This window comes from Schistocerca serialis, chromosome 2 (genome assembly GCF_023864345.2).
Source record: "Schistocerca serialis cubense isolate TAMUIC-IGC-003099 chromosome 2, iqSchSeri2.2, whole genome shotgun sequence".
Classification (NCBI taxonomy): Eukaryota; Metazoa; Arthropoda; class Insecta; order Orthoptera; family Acrididae; genus Schistocerca; species Schistocerca serialis.
Window position 1 is genome coordinate 367,830,599 of NC_064639.1, and position 14,122 is coordinate 367,844,720.

Below are 14,122 nucleotides of genomic sequence, written 5' to 3' on the forward strand. Positions count from 1 at the left end.
GGAGCAAGAGGGAGACGGTGTCAGTGAGAGGGGACAGTAATAGTAGGACAGAACGAAAGAGACAAAGCCAGAGGCACAAAGATAGTGACAGTGAGTTGGGCTGAATGAATGAATGTGTGAGAAAGGGCAACTGGGTGGGGATGGGTATGAGCGACTAACAGAGATGGACTAGTGACTGCGTTACGGTTAGGGGAGCTTGTCTGGGTTTGAGGTGAGTTATGTGCTAAAGAAAGAGCGAATATCTTCGCGTGCCAAAATTTTTGAGGAAGGTAGAATTACGCAGCTGGTACCCCACTTTTCAGTCAGAATTTCTTAAATAAACACGAGCATGTTTGCATTTTTCCGTTGATGACATACTAAATAAAAAATAATTGCGTGAAAGTGAGACACTCCAAGGAACAGGGTATGGGAGGAAGGATATAGAATAGTCGTAATTATAAATCCGTGAAGCAATTTCCACGAATGAGTTTTAATGCAGTTGGCTACCCATACATTCCTAGTGGATTGTACGACGATTGGGGATAACCTTGATGTAGTTTACGTCTACGTTTAGTCTAATAGGGCTGATCGATATCAGTGTCGAATACAAAGCCTTTTCATAGGATGACTGGAAATCTCGACATCATTTTGGTGCACATTTAGTAGAATGGGACTATCAACACTGTGAAATTTTCTGTAAATTTTTAACAACGATTTGAAACTTATAAATGGATCTAACGTAACTTGAAATAATTTTAACATGTTCTATGTTTCCCATCTTTTTATGTTGATAATGTAAGCAATTGAACTTGTCAACAGAGCATCAGTCCATTGACGGACTGGCACGTCTGATATTTCATTACGTTTATTTCATTTCATCAAAATATGAGGCAGCCTCATGCCGATTAATACACTACTGGCCATTAAAAATGCTACACCGCGAAGATGACGTGCTACAGACGCGAAACTTAACCGACAGGAAGAAGATGCTGTGATATGCAAATGATTAGCTTTTCAGAGCATTCACACAAGGTTGGCGCCGGTGGCGACACCTACAACGTGCTGACACAGGGAAAGTTTCCAACCGGTTTCTCATACAGAAACAGCAGTTGACCGGCATTGCCTGGTGAAACGTTGATGTGATGCCTCGTGTTAGGGGGAGAAATGCGTACCATGTCGTTTCCGACTTTGATAAAGGTCGGATTGTAGCCTATCGTGACTGCGGTTTATCGTATCGTGACATTGCTGCTCACGTTGGTCGAGATCCAATGACTGTTAGCAGAATATGGAATCGGTGGGTTCAGGAGGATAATGCGGAACGCTGTGCGGGATCCCAACTACCTCGTATCACTAGCAGTCGACATGACAGGCATCTTATCCGCATGGCTGTAACGGATCGTGCAGCCACGTCTCGATCCCTGAGTCAACAGATGGGGACGTTTGCAAGACAACAACCATCTGTACGAAAAGTTCGACGACGTTTGCAGCAGCATGGACTATCAGCTCTGAGACCATGGCTGCGGTTACCCTTGACGCTGCATCACAAAAAAATGTTCAAATATGTGAAATGTTATGGGACTTAACTGCTAAGGTCATCAGTCCCTAAGCTTACACACTACTTAACCTAAATTATTCTAAGGACAAATACACACACATGCCCGAGGGAGGACTCGAACCTCCGACGGGACCAGCTTCATAGTCCACGACTGCAGCGTCTTAGACCGCTCGGCTAATCCAGCGCTGCGCTGCATCACAGACAGGAGCGCCTGCGATGGTGTACTCAACGACGAACCTGGTTGCACGAATGGTAAAACGTCATTCTTTCGGATGAATAAAGGTTCTATTTACAGCATCATGATGGTCGCATCCGTGTTTGGCGACATCGCGCTGAACGCAGATTGGAAGCCTGTATTCGTCATCGCCATACTGGCGTATCATCCTGCGTGATGGTATGGGGTGCCATTGGTTACACGTCTCGGTCACCTCTTGTTCGCATTGAAGGCACTTTGAACAGTGGACGTTACATTTCAGATGTGTTACCCGTCGCTCTAACCTTCGTTCGATCCCGGCGGAACCCTACATTTCAGCAGGGTAATGCACGACCGCATGTTGCAGGTCCTGTACGGGCCTTTCTGGACACAGAAAATGTTCGACTGCTGCCATGGCCAGCACATTCTCCATATATTTTGGTCATCAGTCTACTGACTGGTTTGATGCGGCCAGCCACGAATTCCTTTCCTGTGCTAACCTCTTCATCTCAGAGTAGCACTTGCAACCTACGTCCTCAATTATTTGCTTGACGTATTCCAATCTCTGTCTTCCTCTACAGTTTTTGCCCTCTACAGCTCCCTCAAGTACCATGGAAGTCATCCCCGCATGTCTTAGCAGATGTCCTATCATACTGTCCCTTCTCCTTATCAGTGTTTTCCACATATTCCTTTCCTCTCCGATTCTGCGTAGAACCTCGTCGTTCTTTACCTTATCAGTCCACCTAATTTTCAACATTCGTCTATAGCACCGCATCTCAAATGCTTCGATTCTCTTCTGTTCCGGTTTTCACACAGTCCATGTTTCACTACCATACAATGCTGTACTCCAGACGTACATCCTCAGAAATTTCTTCCTCAAATTAAGGCCGGTATTTGATATTAGTAGACTTCTCTTGGCCAGAAATGCCTTTTCTGGCATAGCGAGTCTGCTTTTGATGTCCTCCTTGCTCCGTCCGTCATTGGTTATTTTACTGCCTAGGTAGCAGAATTCCTTAACTTCATTGACTTCGTGACCATCAATCCTGATGTTAAGATTCTCACTGTTCTCATTTCTACTACTTCTCATTACCTTCGTCTTTCTCCGATTTACTCTCAAACCATACTGTGTACTCGTTAGACTGTTCATTCCGTTCAGCAGAGCATTTAATTCTTCTTCACTTTCACTCAGGATAGCAATGTCATCAGCGAATCTTATCATTGATATCCTTTCACCTTGTATTTTAATTCCACTCCTGAACCTTTCTTTTATTTCCATCATTGCTTCCTCGATGTACAGATTGAAGAGTAGGGACGAAAGGCTACAGCCTTGTCTTACACCCTTCTTAATACGAGCATTTCGTTCTTGATCGTCCACTCTTATTATTCCCTCTTGGTTGTTGTACATATTGTATATGACCCGTCTCTCCCTATAGCTTACACCTACTTTTTTCAGAATCTCGAACAGCTTGCACCATTTTATATTGTCGAACGCTTTTTCCAGGTCGACAAATCCTATGAAAGTGTCTTGATTTTTCTTTAGCCTTGCTTCCATTATTAGCCGTAACGTCAGAATTGCCTCTCTCGTCCCTTTACTTTTGCTAAAGCCAAACTAATCGTCACCTAGCGCATTCTCAATTTTCTTTTCCATTCTTCTGTATATTATTCTTGTAAGCAGCTTCGACGCATGAGCTGTTAAGCTGATTGTGCGATAATTCTCGCACTTGTCAGCCCTTGCCGTCTTCGGAATTGTGTGGATGATGCTTTTCCGAAAGTCAGATGGTATATCGCCAGACTCATATATTCTACACACCAACGTGAATAGTCGTTTTGTTGCCACTTCCGCCAATGATTTTAGAAATTCTGATGGAATGTTATCTATCCCTTCTGCCTTATTTGACCGTAAGTCCTCCAAAGCTCTTTTAAATTCCGAGTCTAATACTGGATCCCCTATCTCTACTAAATCGATTCCTGTTTCTTCTTCTATCACATCAGACAAATCTTCACCCTCATAGAGCCTTTCAATGTATTCTTTCCACCTATCTGCTCTCTCCTCTGCATTTAACAATGGAATTCCCGTTGCACTCTTAATGTTACCACCGTTGCTTTTAATGTCACCAAAGGTTGTTTTGACTTTCCTGTATGCTGAGTCTGTCCTTCCGACAATCATATCTTTTTCGATGTCTTCACATTTTTCCTGCAGCCATTTCGTCTTAGCTTCCCTGCACTTCCTATTTATTTCATTCCTCAGCGACTTGTATTTCTGTATTCCTGATTTTCCCGGAACATGTTTGTACTTCCTCCTTTCATCAATCAACTGAAGTATTTCTTCTGTTACCCATGGTTTCTTCGCAGCTACCTCCTTTGTACCTATGTTTTCCTTCCCAACTTCTGTGATGGCCCTTTTTAGAGATGTCCATTCCTCTTCAACTGTACTGCCTACTGCGCTATTCCTTATTGCTGTATCTATAACGTTAGAGAACTTCAAACGAATCTCGTCATTCCTTAGTAATTCCGTATCCCACTGCTTTGCGTATTGATTCTTCCTGACTAATGTCTTGAACTTCAGCCTACTTTTCATCACTACTATATTGTGATCTGAGTCTATATCTGCTCCTGGGTACGCCTTACAATCCAGTATCTGATTTCGGAATCTCTGTCTGACCATGATGTAATCTAATTGAAATCTTCCCGTATCTCCCGGCCTTTTCCAAGTATACCTCCTCCTCTTGTGATTCTTGTACAGGGTATTCGCTATTACTAGCTGAAACTTGTTACAGAACTCAATTAATTTTTCTCCTCTTTCATTCCTCGTCCCAAGCCCATATTCTCCTGTAACCTTTTCTTCTACTCCTTCCCCTACAACTGCATTCCAGTCACCAATGACTATTAGATTTTCGTCCCCCTTTACATACTGCATTACCCTTTCAATATCCTCATACACTTTCTCTATCTGTTCATCTTCAGCTTGCGACGTCGGCATGTATACCTGAACTATCATTGTCGGTGTTGGTCTGCTGTCGATTCTCATTAGAACAGCCCGATCACTGAACTGTTCACAGTAACACACCCTCTGCCCTACCTTCCTATTCATAACGAATCCTACACCTGTTATACCATTTTCTGCTGCTGTTGATACCCGATACTCATCTGACCAGAAATCCTTGTCTTCCTTCCACTTCACTTCTCTGACCCCTACTATACCTAGATTCAGCTTTTGCATTTCCATTTTCAGATTTTCTAGTTTCCCTACCACGTTCAAGCTTCTGACATTCCACGCCCCGACTCGTAGAACGTTATCCTTTCGTTGATTATTGGATCTTTTTCTCATGGTAACCTCCCCCTTGGCAGTCCTCTCCCGGAGATCAGAATGGGGGACTATTCCGGAATCTTTTGCCAATGGAGAGATCATCATGACACTTCTTCAGTTACAGGCACATGTCTTGTGGATTCACGTTACGTGTCTTTAATGCAGTGGTTTCCATTGCCTTCTGCATCATCATGTCGTTGATCATTGCTGATTCTTCCGCCTTTAGGGGAAATTTCCCACCCATAGGACAAGAGAGTGCCCTGAACCTCTATCCGCTCCTCCACCCTCTTTGACAAGGCCGTTGGCAGAATGAGGCTGACTTCTTATCCTGGAAGTCTTCGGCTGCCAATGCTGATTATTTATCAAAATTTAGGCAGTGGCGGAGATCGAACCCGGGACCGAAGACGTTTTGATTATGAATCAAAGACCCTACCCCTAGACCACGGGCTCTATTCTCCATATTTCCCACCAATTGAAAACGTCTGGTCAATGGTGGCCGAGCAACTGGCTCGTCACAATACGCCAGTCACTACTCTTGATGAACTGTGGTACCGTGTTGAAGCTGCATGGGCAGCTGTACCTGTACACGCCATCCAAGCTCTGTTACTCAATGCCCAGGCGTACCAAGGCCGTTAATACGGCCAGAGGTGGTTGTTCTGGGTTCTGATTTCTCAGGATCTATGCACCCAAACTGCTTGAAAATGTAATCACATGTCAGTTCTAGTATAATATATTTGTCCAATGAATACCCGTTCATCATCTGCATTTCTTCTTGGTGTAGCAATTTTAATGGCAAGTAGTGTAAGTCTGTTACAATGATTATGGATAATATTTCTATAGTTGATCACTTTACGTAGGTCATGATGACTCGAGAGGAGAGTGGAGGCCTAGGGCAGTGACTTGTGGAACCTCCAGCCTCCAGTAGTGTCCTCAGAGGAGCGAGATCTGGAACTCACAAAAACACATATGGCGCGAGGCCTGAAGGGACGCTTCCGGGCCTGTTTCCGAAAGCAGCTGTGTCCTGATTATTGTCAGGTCAAGCCTCTGGATGTCGGCGTCTGTACATTTGTCCGACAGCCGTGCGCTGCATTGTATGGGGTCAGAGTTTCAACTAAAGAAGTCGTATAGTGAGCCGTGAAGAAATCCTTGTCCTGTGCAGTCCTTTGCCGTTTTACAAGCCGAGCTATCATCTCAAAGCACAGTTCTAAGGAACCGACTGCCCACCTCCTAGAAGAGATTGCAGTGAGAGTACTGGTATAGTGCACATGTTCTCGTGGGGATGGACACAACTGTGTTACGCTTAGGAATTACATCTCTTTGTGAAGTTGTGTGCCGACATTTTGACACCGCTGCACGTGAGGAAGCAGTCTCGTGTGCAGTAAATTTTAAAAAGTAACAGAAACTGGGAAACAGGAGAATTTCAGATGCGGGAGAGCAGAGTGTTAGCCACAATAAAGACTTACTTGAAGAGTTTGTTAAGAATAATATCATTTGCCAGCGGTTAGCGGAACTTTTCAGTTAGCAAAAGAGAATTTCGTGAATGTTGTAGGGAACAATGAGTGGGCAGTTATGATGACATTCGACGTTGAGGCTCAGGAGAGTACGTTCAAGTTTAGCTCTGAGGCGAGTGCACTGAGGGCTAGGGTGCAGTCGAGAACATACTGGAATTTAGAACAGAGCCGAGTACAGTCGAGCTGAGATTGTAGCAGGTTTTTGATGGCGACGTTACAACACGCAGCGGCTGATGTGTTTCTACGGGCGGCCAGCCATATAACTTGCAGCTCCCAAGTTTCTCGAACGCAGAGACAGAACTCCCAGCTCACGTGAGCAGCACAAATAAACTTACTGTTTGCAAGCAGGTTATATCTATTGATTAGGTTCCGCAACTTTCATACTGGCGGAGGTGTTATTCATGACAAGGATAGCTATGCTGCTTGCGTATGATAGTCGCACTCCATTCTGTCTAAATCAGAGTAGTCACCATGATCACTGTAGACTTTTGAGACGGTAGGCTTTCCAGTCACCCATCCGAAGTGGACTTTACCAAATTATTAAAAAAAATGGTTCAAATGGCTCTGAGCACTATGGGACTTAACTTCTGAGGTTATCAGTCCCCTAGAACTTAGAACTAGTTAAACCTAACTAACCTAAGGACATCACACACATCCATACCCAAGACAGGATTCGAACCTGCGACCGTAGCGGTCGTGCAGTTCCAGACTGTAGCGCCTAGAACCGCTCGGCCACCCCGGCCTACCCAAGTTATTCGATTACTAGTCAAAATATTTCTCAAGTTTGTAAATGTCAACTTCCGTTCCCTCCGAGCTTTATCGTTCTCAGTATTCTTCTCGCCATTAGTTCAGTGTTAATGTGTGTGAGAATAGAGATTATCATAATAAATTGGATTTAACTTGACCAATTTTTAATTTAATTAGTTTAAAGATCCCCTTTTTATTATATTTTCAGAGCACCCTTAACCCAGGACTCATTGGTCAGGGCCATCCTGTTACATATTGTTTCCGTTGCTTACGGTTCGTATTATCGCATCTGAATCTGTGGGGAACTATTTGACTTTCGGCATGTGCAACTGAAAGGTATCATTGTGACAGCTAAATCGTCATGTCTGGAGCTGATTTGTAGTCTTACACTGATAAAATTTTTTCCCATTCCATCGTTGCAGGCTTTTACAGCAACCAGTTTAAAAGTGTTTCAGATCAAAAACAGTCCCCATTAGGAAATTATTTAATGTCAATGAATTTCGCCCTTTTGGGGCATCATGGAATTGTATAAAAGTAGCTGGATACGTGACCCGTTACTCACAAAACCACATGAAGGTAAAATAGTATAAGTAGCTGGATACATCACCCACCAGTTATAAAACCGGATATAATGTAAAATAGACGATTGGATTATGTTATATATATTGAGCGTATGGCATTGGTGGCCGGGAGACCCCTCGCGGGGCAGTTCGGCCGCCGCTCCACACGTTCTTTAACGCCACTACGGCGACTTGCGCGTGATTGAGGATGAAATGATGATGAAAGACAAACAACACCCAGTTATCTCGAGGCGGAGAAAATCCCCGACTCCGCCGGGAATCGAACCCGGGACCCTGCGCGCACGAAGCGAGAACGCTACCGCAGTACCACGAGCCGCGGACGATGGGCTATGTATTCGACTACTTTGGTGTCGCAAGCGAAAATGTTTATGTTCTGAAACACTTACAGTGATTGTAACATTGAGACATTCTCGAGTTGGAGACAACGGTGTGGGGAAACTCACTCGTCCTGGGTGAGGTTGGCCTGGTGGTAGTAGGCGTCGGTGTAGTTGAAGAGCTCCCGCTGCGTCTTGGTCTCGCTGCAGATAGTGACGGCTGGGAACGGCACGTCCCACACCGGCGTCGTCGTCTCGGCCAACGTCACGATCACAGGCGTTTCTTCCCACTTGAGCCACACTCTCCGTATCAGGTTGCTGCACAAGGCCAGGCTGATCGCGAACAGGAACAGCCACAGCAACCTGCCGGCAGAACAACGAGTGGCACGCCACGGTATCCTCTGTGACTTCTCTGCGTCACTCTACACAGTATTCTACAAAGACTGAAGTTCATAGTTATTAACTTACTTCACCGACTCCTGCATATACCAGGACCTATCCATCTCTGCGCTAGGAGAAAAGTTAGATGGACACACACACACACACACACACACACACACACACACACACACACACACACAGCAAGAGAGAGAGAGAGAGAGAGATCGAGAAAGAAAGAAGAGAGAGAGAGAGAGAGAGAGAGAGAGAAAGAGAGAAGAGAGAGCAAGAGAGAAGATTTGTATATATCTTTTCACATGCTCCAATTCAACCACTGAACCTTATCACACTCCCTAGTCGTCTATATGTGCCCGCCCATTTCACATCCACTTAAGTAGAAACAGCAAAAATTACAAAAGAAAGGAAAGAAGGAAGACTGGGATTAATGACCCGTCGACATCGGGGTCATTATAGACGTAGAACACGCTCGGATTCTGTCAAGGTTAGTGAAGGAAATCCTCCGTGCTCTTTCAAAGTGCTGCGTGCCATCCTCGTATAGGGCAGTTGCTGTGGTCTTCAGTCGAGAGACTGGTTTGATGCAGCTCTCCATGCCACTCTATCCTCTGCAAGCTTCTCCATCTCAGAGTAACTACTGCAACCTACATCCTTCTGAATTTGCTTAGTGTATTCATCTCTTTCCCCCCCCCCCCCCCCCCCTCCCCCATGAACCATGGACCTTGCCGTTGGTGTGGAGGCTTGCGTGCCTCAGCGTTACAGATAGCCGTACCGTAGTTGCAACCACAACGGAGGGGTATCTGTTGAGAGGCCAGACAAACGTGTGGTTCCTGAAGAGGGGCAGCAGCCTTTTCAGTAGTTGCAAGGGCAACAATCTGGATGATTGACTGATCTGGCCTTGTAACAATAACCAAAACGGCCTTGCTGTGCTGGTACTGCGAACGGCTGAAAGCAAGGGGAAACCACGGCCGTAATTTTTCCCGAGGGCATGCAGCTTTACTGTATGATTAAATGATGATGGCGTCCTCTTGGGTAAAACATTCCGGAGGTAAAATAGTCCCCCATTCGGATCTCCGGGCGGGGACTACTCAAGAGGCTGTCGTTATCAGGAGAAAGAAAACTGGCGTTTTACGGATAGGAGCGTGGAATGTCAGATCACTTAATCGGGCAGGTAGGTTAGAAAATTTAAAAAGGGAAATGGATAGGTTAAAGTCAGATATAGTGGGAATTAGTGAAGTTCGGTGGCAGAAGGAACAAGACTTCTGGTCAGGTGACTACAGGGTTATAAACACAAAATCAAATAGGTTTAATGCAGGAGTTGGTTTAATAATGAATAGGAAAATAGGAATGCGAGTAAGCTACTACAAACAGCATAGTGAACGCATTATTGTGGCCAAGATATGGAAATGGAAAAAAGAACACATTGACACCGGTGTGTCAGACCCACCATACTTGCTCCGGACACTGCGAGAGGGCTGTACAAGCAATGATCACACGCACGGCACAGCGGACACACCAGGAACCGCGTATAGTGGGCATGCGGGAGGCCGGGTGGACGTACCGCCGAATTGCTCAACACGTGGGGCGTGAGGTCTCCACAGTACATCGATGTTGTCGCCAGTGGTCGGCGGAAGGTGCACGTGCCCGTCGACCTGGGACCGGACCGCAGCGACGCACGAATGGACGCCAAGACCGCAGGATCCTACGCAGTGCCGTAGGGGACCGCACCGCCACTTCCCAGCAAATTAGGGACACTGTTGCTCCTGGGGTATCGGCGAGGACCATTCGCAACCGTCTCCATGAAGCTGGGCTACGGTCCTGCACACCGTTGGGCCGTCTTCCGCTCACGCCCCAACATCGTGCAGCCCGCCTCCAGTGGTGTCGCGACAGGCGTGAATGGAGGGACGAATGGAGACGTGTCGTCTTCAGCGATGAGAGTCGCTTCTGCCTTGGTGCCAATGATGGTCGTATGCGTGTTTGGCGCCGTGCAGGTGAGCGCCACAATCAGGACTGCATACGACCGAGGCACACAGGGCCATCACCCGGCATCATGGTGTGGGGAGCGATCTCCTACACTGGCCGTACACCACTGGTGATCGTCGAGGGGACACTGAATAGTGCACGGTACATCCAAACCGTCATCGAACCCATCGTTCTACCATTCCTAGACCGGCAAGGGAACTTGCTGTTCCAACAGGACAATGCACGTCCGCATGTATCCCGTGCCACCCAACGTGCTCTAGAAGGTGTAAGTCAACTACCCTGGCCAGCAAGATCTCCGGATCTGTACCCCATTGAGCATGTTTGGGACTGGATGAAGCGTCGTCTCACGCGGTCTGCACGTCCAGCACGAACGCTGGTCCAACTGAGGCGCCAGGTGGAAATGGCATGGCAAGCCGTTCCACAGGACTACATCCAGCATCTCTACGATCGTCTCCATGGGAGAATAGCAGCCTGCATTGCTGCGAAAGGTGGATATACACTGTACTAGTGCCGACATTGTGCATGCTCTGTTGCCTGTGTCTATGTGCTTGTGGTTCTGTCAGTGTGATCATGTGATGTATCTGACCCCAGGAATGTGTCAATAAAGTTTCCCCTTTCTGGGACACTGAATTCACGGTGTTCTTATTTCAATTTCCAGGAGTGTAGATACGAAGCCCACACCTGCTACAGTAGTACAAGTTTATATGCCAACTAACTCTGCAGATGACGAGAAATTGAAGAAATGTATGATGAGATAAAAGAAATTATTCAGGTAGTGAAGGGTGACGAAAATTTAATAGTCATGGGTGACTGGAATTCGAGAGTAGGAAAAGGGAGAGAAGGAAACATAGTGGGTGAATATGGATTGGGGGAGAGAAATGAAAGAGGAAGCCGTCTGGTAGAATTTTGCACAGAGCATAACTTAATCATAGCTAACACTTGGTTTAAGAATCATAAAAGAAGGTTGTATACATGGAAGAACCCTGGAGATACTAAAAGGTATCAGATAGATTATATAATGGTAAGACAGAGATTTAGGAACCAGGTTTTAAATTGTAAGACATTTCCAGGAGCAGATGTGGACTCTGACCACAATCTATTAGTTATGACCTGTAGATTAAAACTAAAGAAACTGCAAAAAGGTGGGAACTTAAGGAGATGGGACGTGGATAAACTGAAAGAACCAGAGGTTGTACAGAGTTTCAGGGAGAGCATAAGGGAACAATTGACAGGAATGGGGGAAAGAAATACAGTAGAAGAAGAGTGGGTAGCTTTGAGGGATGAAGTAGTGAAGGCAGCAGAGGATCAAATAGGTAAAAAGACGAGGGCTAGTAGAAACCCTTGGGTAACAGAAGAAATATTGAATTTAATTGAAGAAAGGAGAAAATATAAAAATGCAGTAAATGAAGCAGGCAAAAAGGAATACAAACGTCTCAAAAATGAGATCGACAGGAAGTGCAAAATGACTAAGCAGGCATGGCTAGAGGACAAATGTAAGGATGTAGAGGCTTTTCTCACCAGGGGTAAGATAGATACTGGCTACAGGAAAATTAAAGAGACCTTTGGAGATAAGAGAACCACTTGCATGAACATCAAGAGCTCAGATGGAAACCCAGTTCTAAGCAAAGAAGGGAAAGCAGAAAGGTGGAAGGAGTATATAGAGGGTCTATACAAGGGTGATGTGCTTGAGGACAATATTATGGAAATGGAAGAGGATGTAGATGAAGATGAAATGGGAGATACGATGCTGCGTGAAGAGTTTGACAGAGCACAGAAAGACCTGAGTCGAAACAAGGCCCTCGGAGTAGACAACATTCCATCAGAACTACTGACGGCTTTGGGAGAGCCAGTCCTAACAAAACTCTACCATCTGGTGAGCAAGATGTATGAAACAGGCGAAATACCCTCAGACTTCAAGAAGAATATAATAATTCCAATCCCAAAGAAAGCAGGTGTTGACAGATGTGAAAATTACCGAACAGTCAGTTTAATAAGCCACAGCTGCAAAATACTAACACGAATTCTTTACAGACTAGTAGAAGCCGACCTCGGGGAAGATCAGTTTGGATTCCGCAGAAATACTGGAACACGTGAGGCAATACTGACCTTACAACTTATCTTGGAAGAAAGATTAAGGAAAGGCAAACCTACGTTTCTAGCATTTGTAGACTTAGAGAAAGCTTTTGACAACGTTGACTGGAGTACTCTCTTTCAAATTCTGAAGGTGGCAGAGGTAAAATACAGGGAGCGAAAGGCTATTTACAATTTGTACAGAAACCAGATGGCAGTTTCAAGAGTCGAGGGACATGAAAGGGAAGCAGTTGTTGGGAAGGGAGTAAGACAGGGTTGTAGCCTCTCCCCGATGATATTCAATCTGTATATTGAGCAAGCAGTAAAGGAAACAAAAGAAAAATTCGGAGTAGGTATTAAAATACATGGAGAAGAAATAAAAATTTTGAGGTTCGCCGATGACATTGTAATTCTGTCAGAGACAGCAAAGGACTTGGAAGTGCAGGTGAACGGAATGGATAGCGTCTTGAAAGGAGGATATAAGATGAACATCAACAAAAGCAAAACGAGGACAATGGAATGTAGTCGAATTAAGTCGGGTGACGCTGAGGGAATTAGATTAGGAAATGAGACACTTAAAGTAGTAAAGGAGTTTTGCTATTTGGGGAGCAAAATAAGTGATGATGGTCGAAGTAGAGAGGATATAAAATGTAGACTGGCAATGGCAAGGAAAGCGTTTCTGAAGAAGAGAAATTTGTTAACATCGAGTATAGATTTAAGTGTCAGGAAGTCATTTCTGAAAGTATTTGTATGGAGTGTAGCCACGTATGGAAGTGAAACATGGACGATAAATAGTTTGGACAAGAAGAGATTAGAAGCTTTAGAAATGTGGTGCTACAGAAGAATGCTGAAGATTAGATGGGTAGATCACGTAACTAATGAGGAAGTATTGAATAGGATTGGGGAGAAGAGACGTTTGTGGCACAACTTGACCAGAAGAAGGGATCGGTTGGTAAGACATGATCTGAGGCATCAAGGGATCACCAATTTAGTATTGGAGGGCAGCGTGGAGGGTAAAAATCGTAGAGGGAGACCAAGAGATGAATACACTAAGCAGATTCAGAAGGATGTAGGTTGCAGTAGGTACTGGGAGATGAAAAAGCTTGCACAGGATAGAGTAGCACGGAGAGCTGCATCAAACCAGTCTCAGGACTGAAGACCACAACAACAACAACAACAACATTCATCTCTTGTTCTCCCTCTACGATTTTTACTATCCACGCTTCTCTCCAGTCCCTTCTTTTAGTCAAGTTGTACCACAAATTCCTCTTCTCCTCAATTCTATTCAGTACCTCTTCATTAGTTACGTGCTCTGATCTTCAACATTATTCTTACGGATTTGGTTCAATTGAGTTGGGGGAGGAGACCAAACAGCGAGGTCATCGGTCTCATCGGATTAGGGAAGGATGGGGAAGGAAGTCGGCCGTGGCCTTTCAAGGAAAACATCACCTTCTATCTAAAGCGATTTAGGGAAATAACAGAAAACCTG

General features: G+C 45.1%; 1 protein-coding gene across 1 annotated transcript in view; it reads right to left on the bottom strand.

Moving 5' to 3' along the window:
* LOC126455552 (pickpocket protein 28-like) overlaps window positions 1-14,122 on the bottom strand; it is a 164,497-nt gene that overhangs the window by 85,467 nt on the left and 64,908 nt on the right. The window contains exon 3 of the mRNA XM_050091306.1: window positions 8,317-8,550. Within this exon, the coding sequence (XP_049947263.1) occupies window positions 8,317-8,550 (234 nt within the window). The remainder of the gene's footprint in view (window positions 1-8,316; window positions 8,551-14,122) is intronic.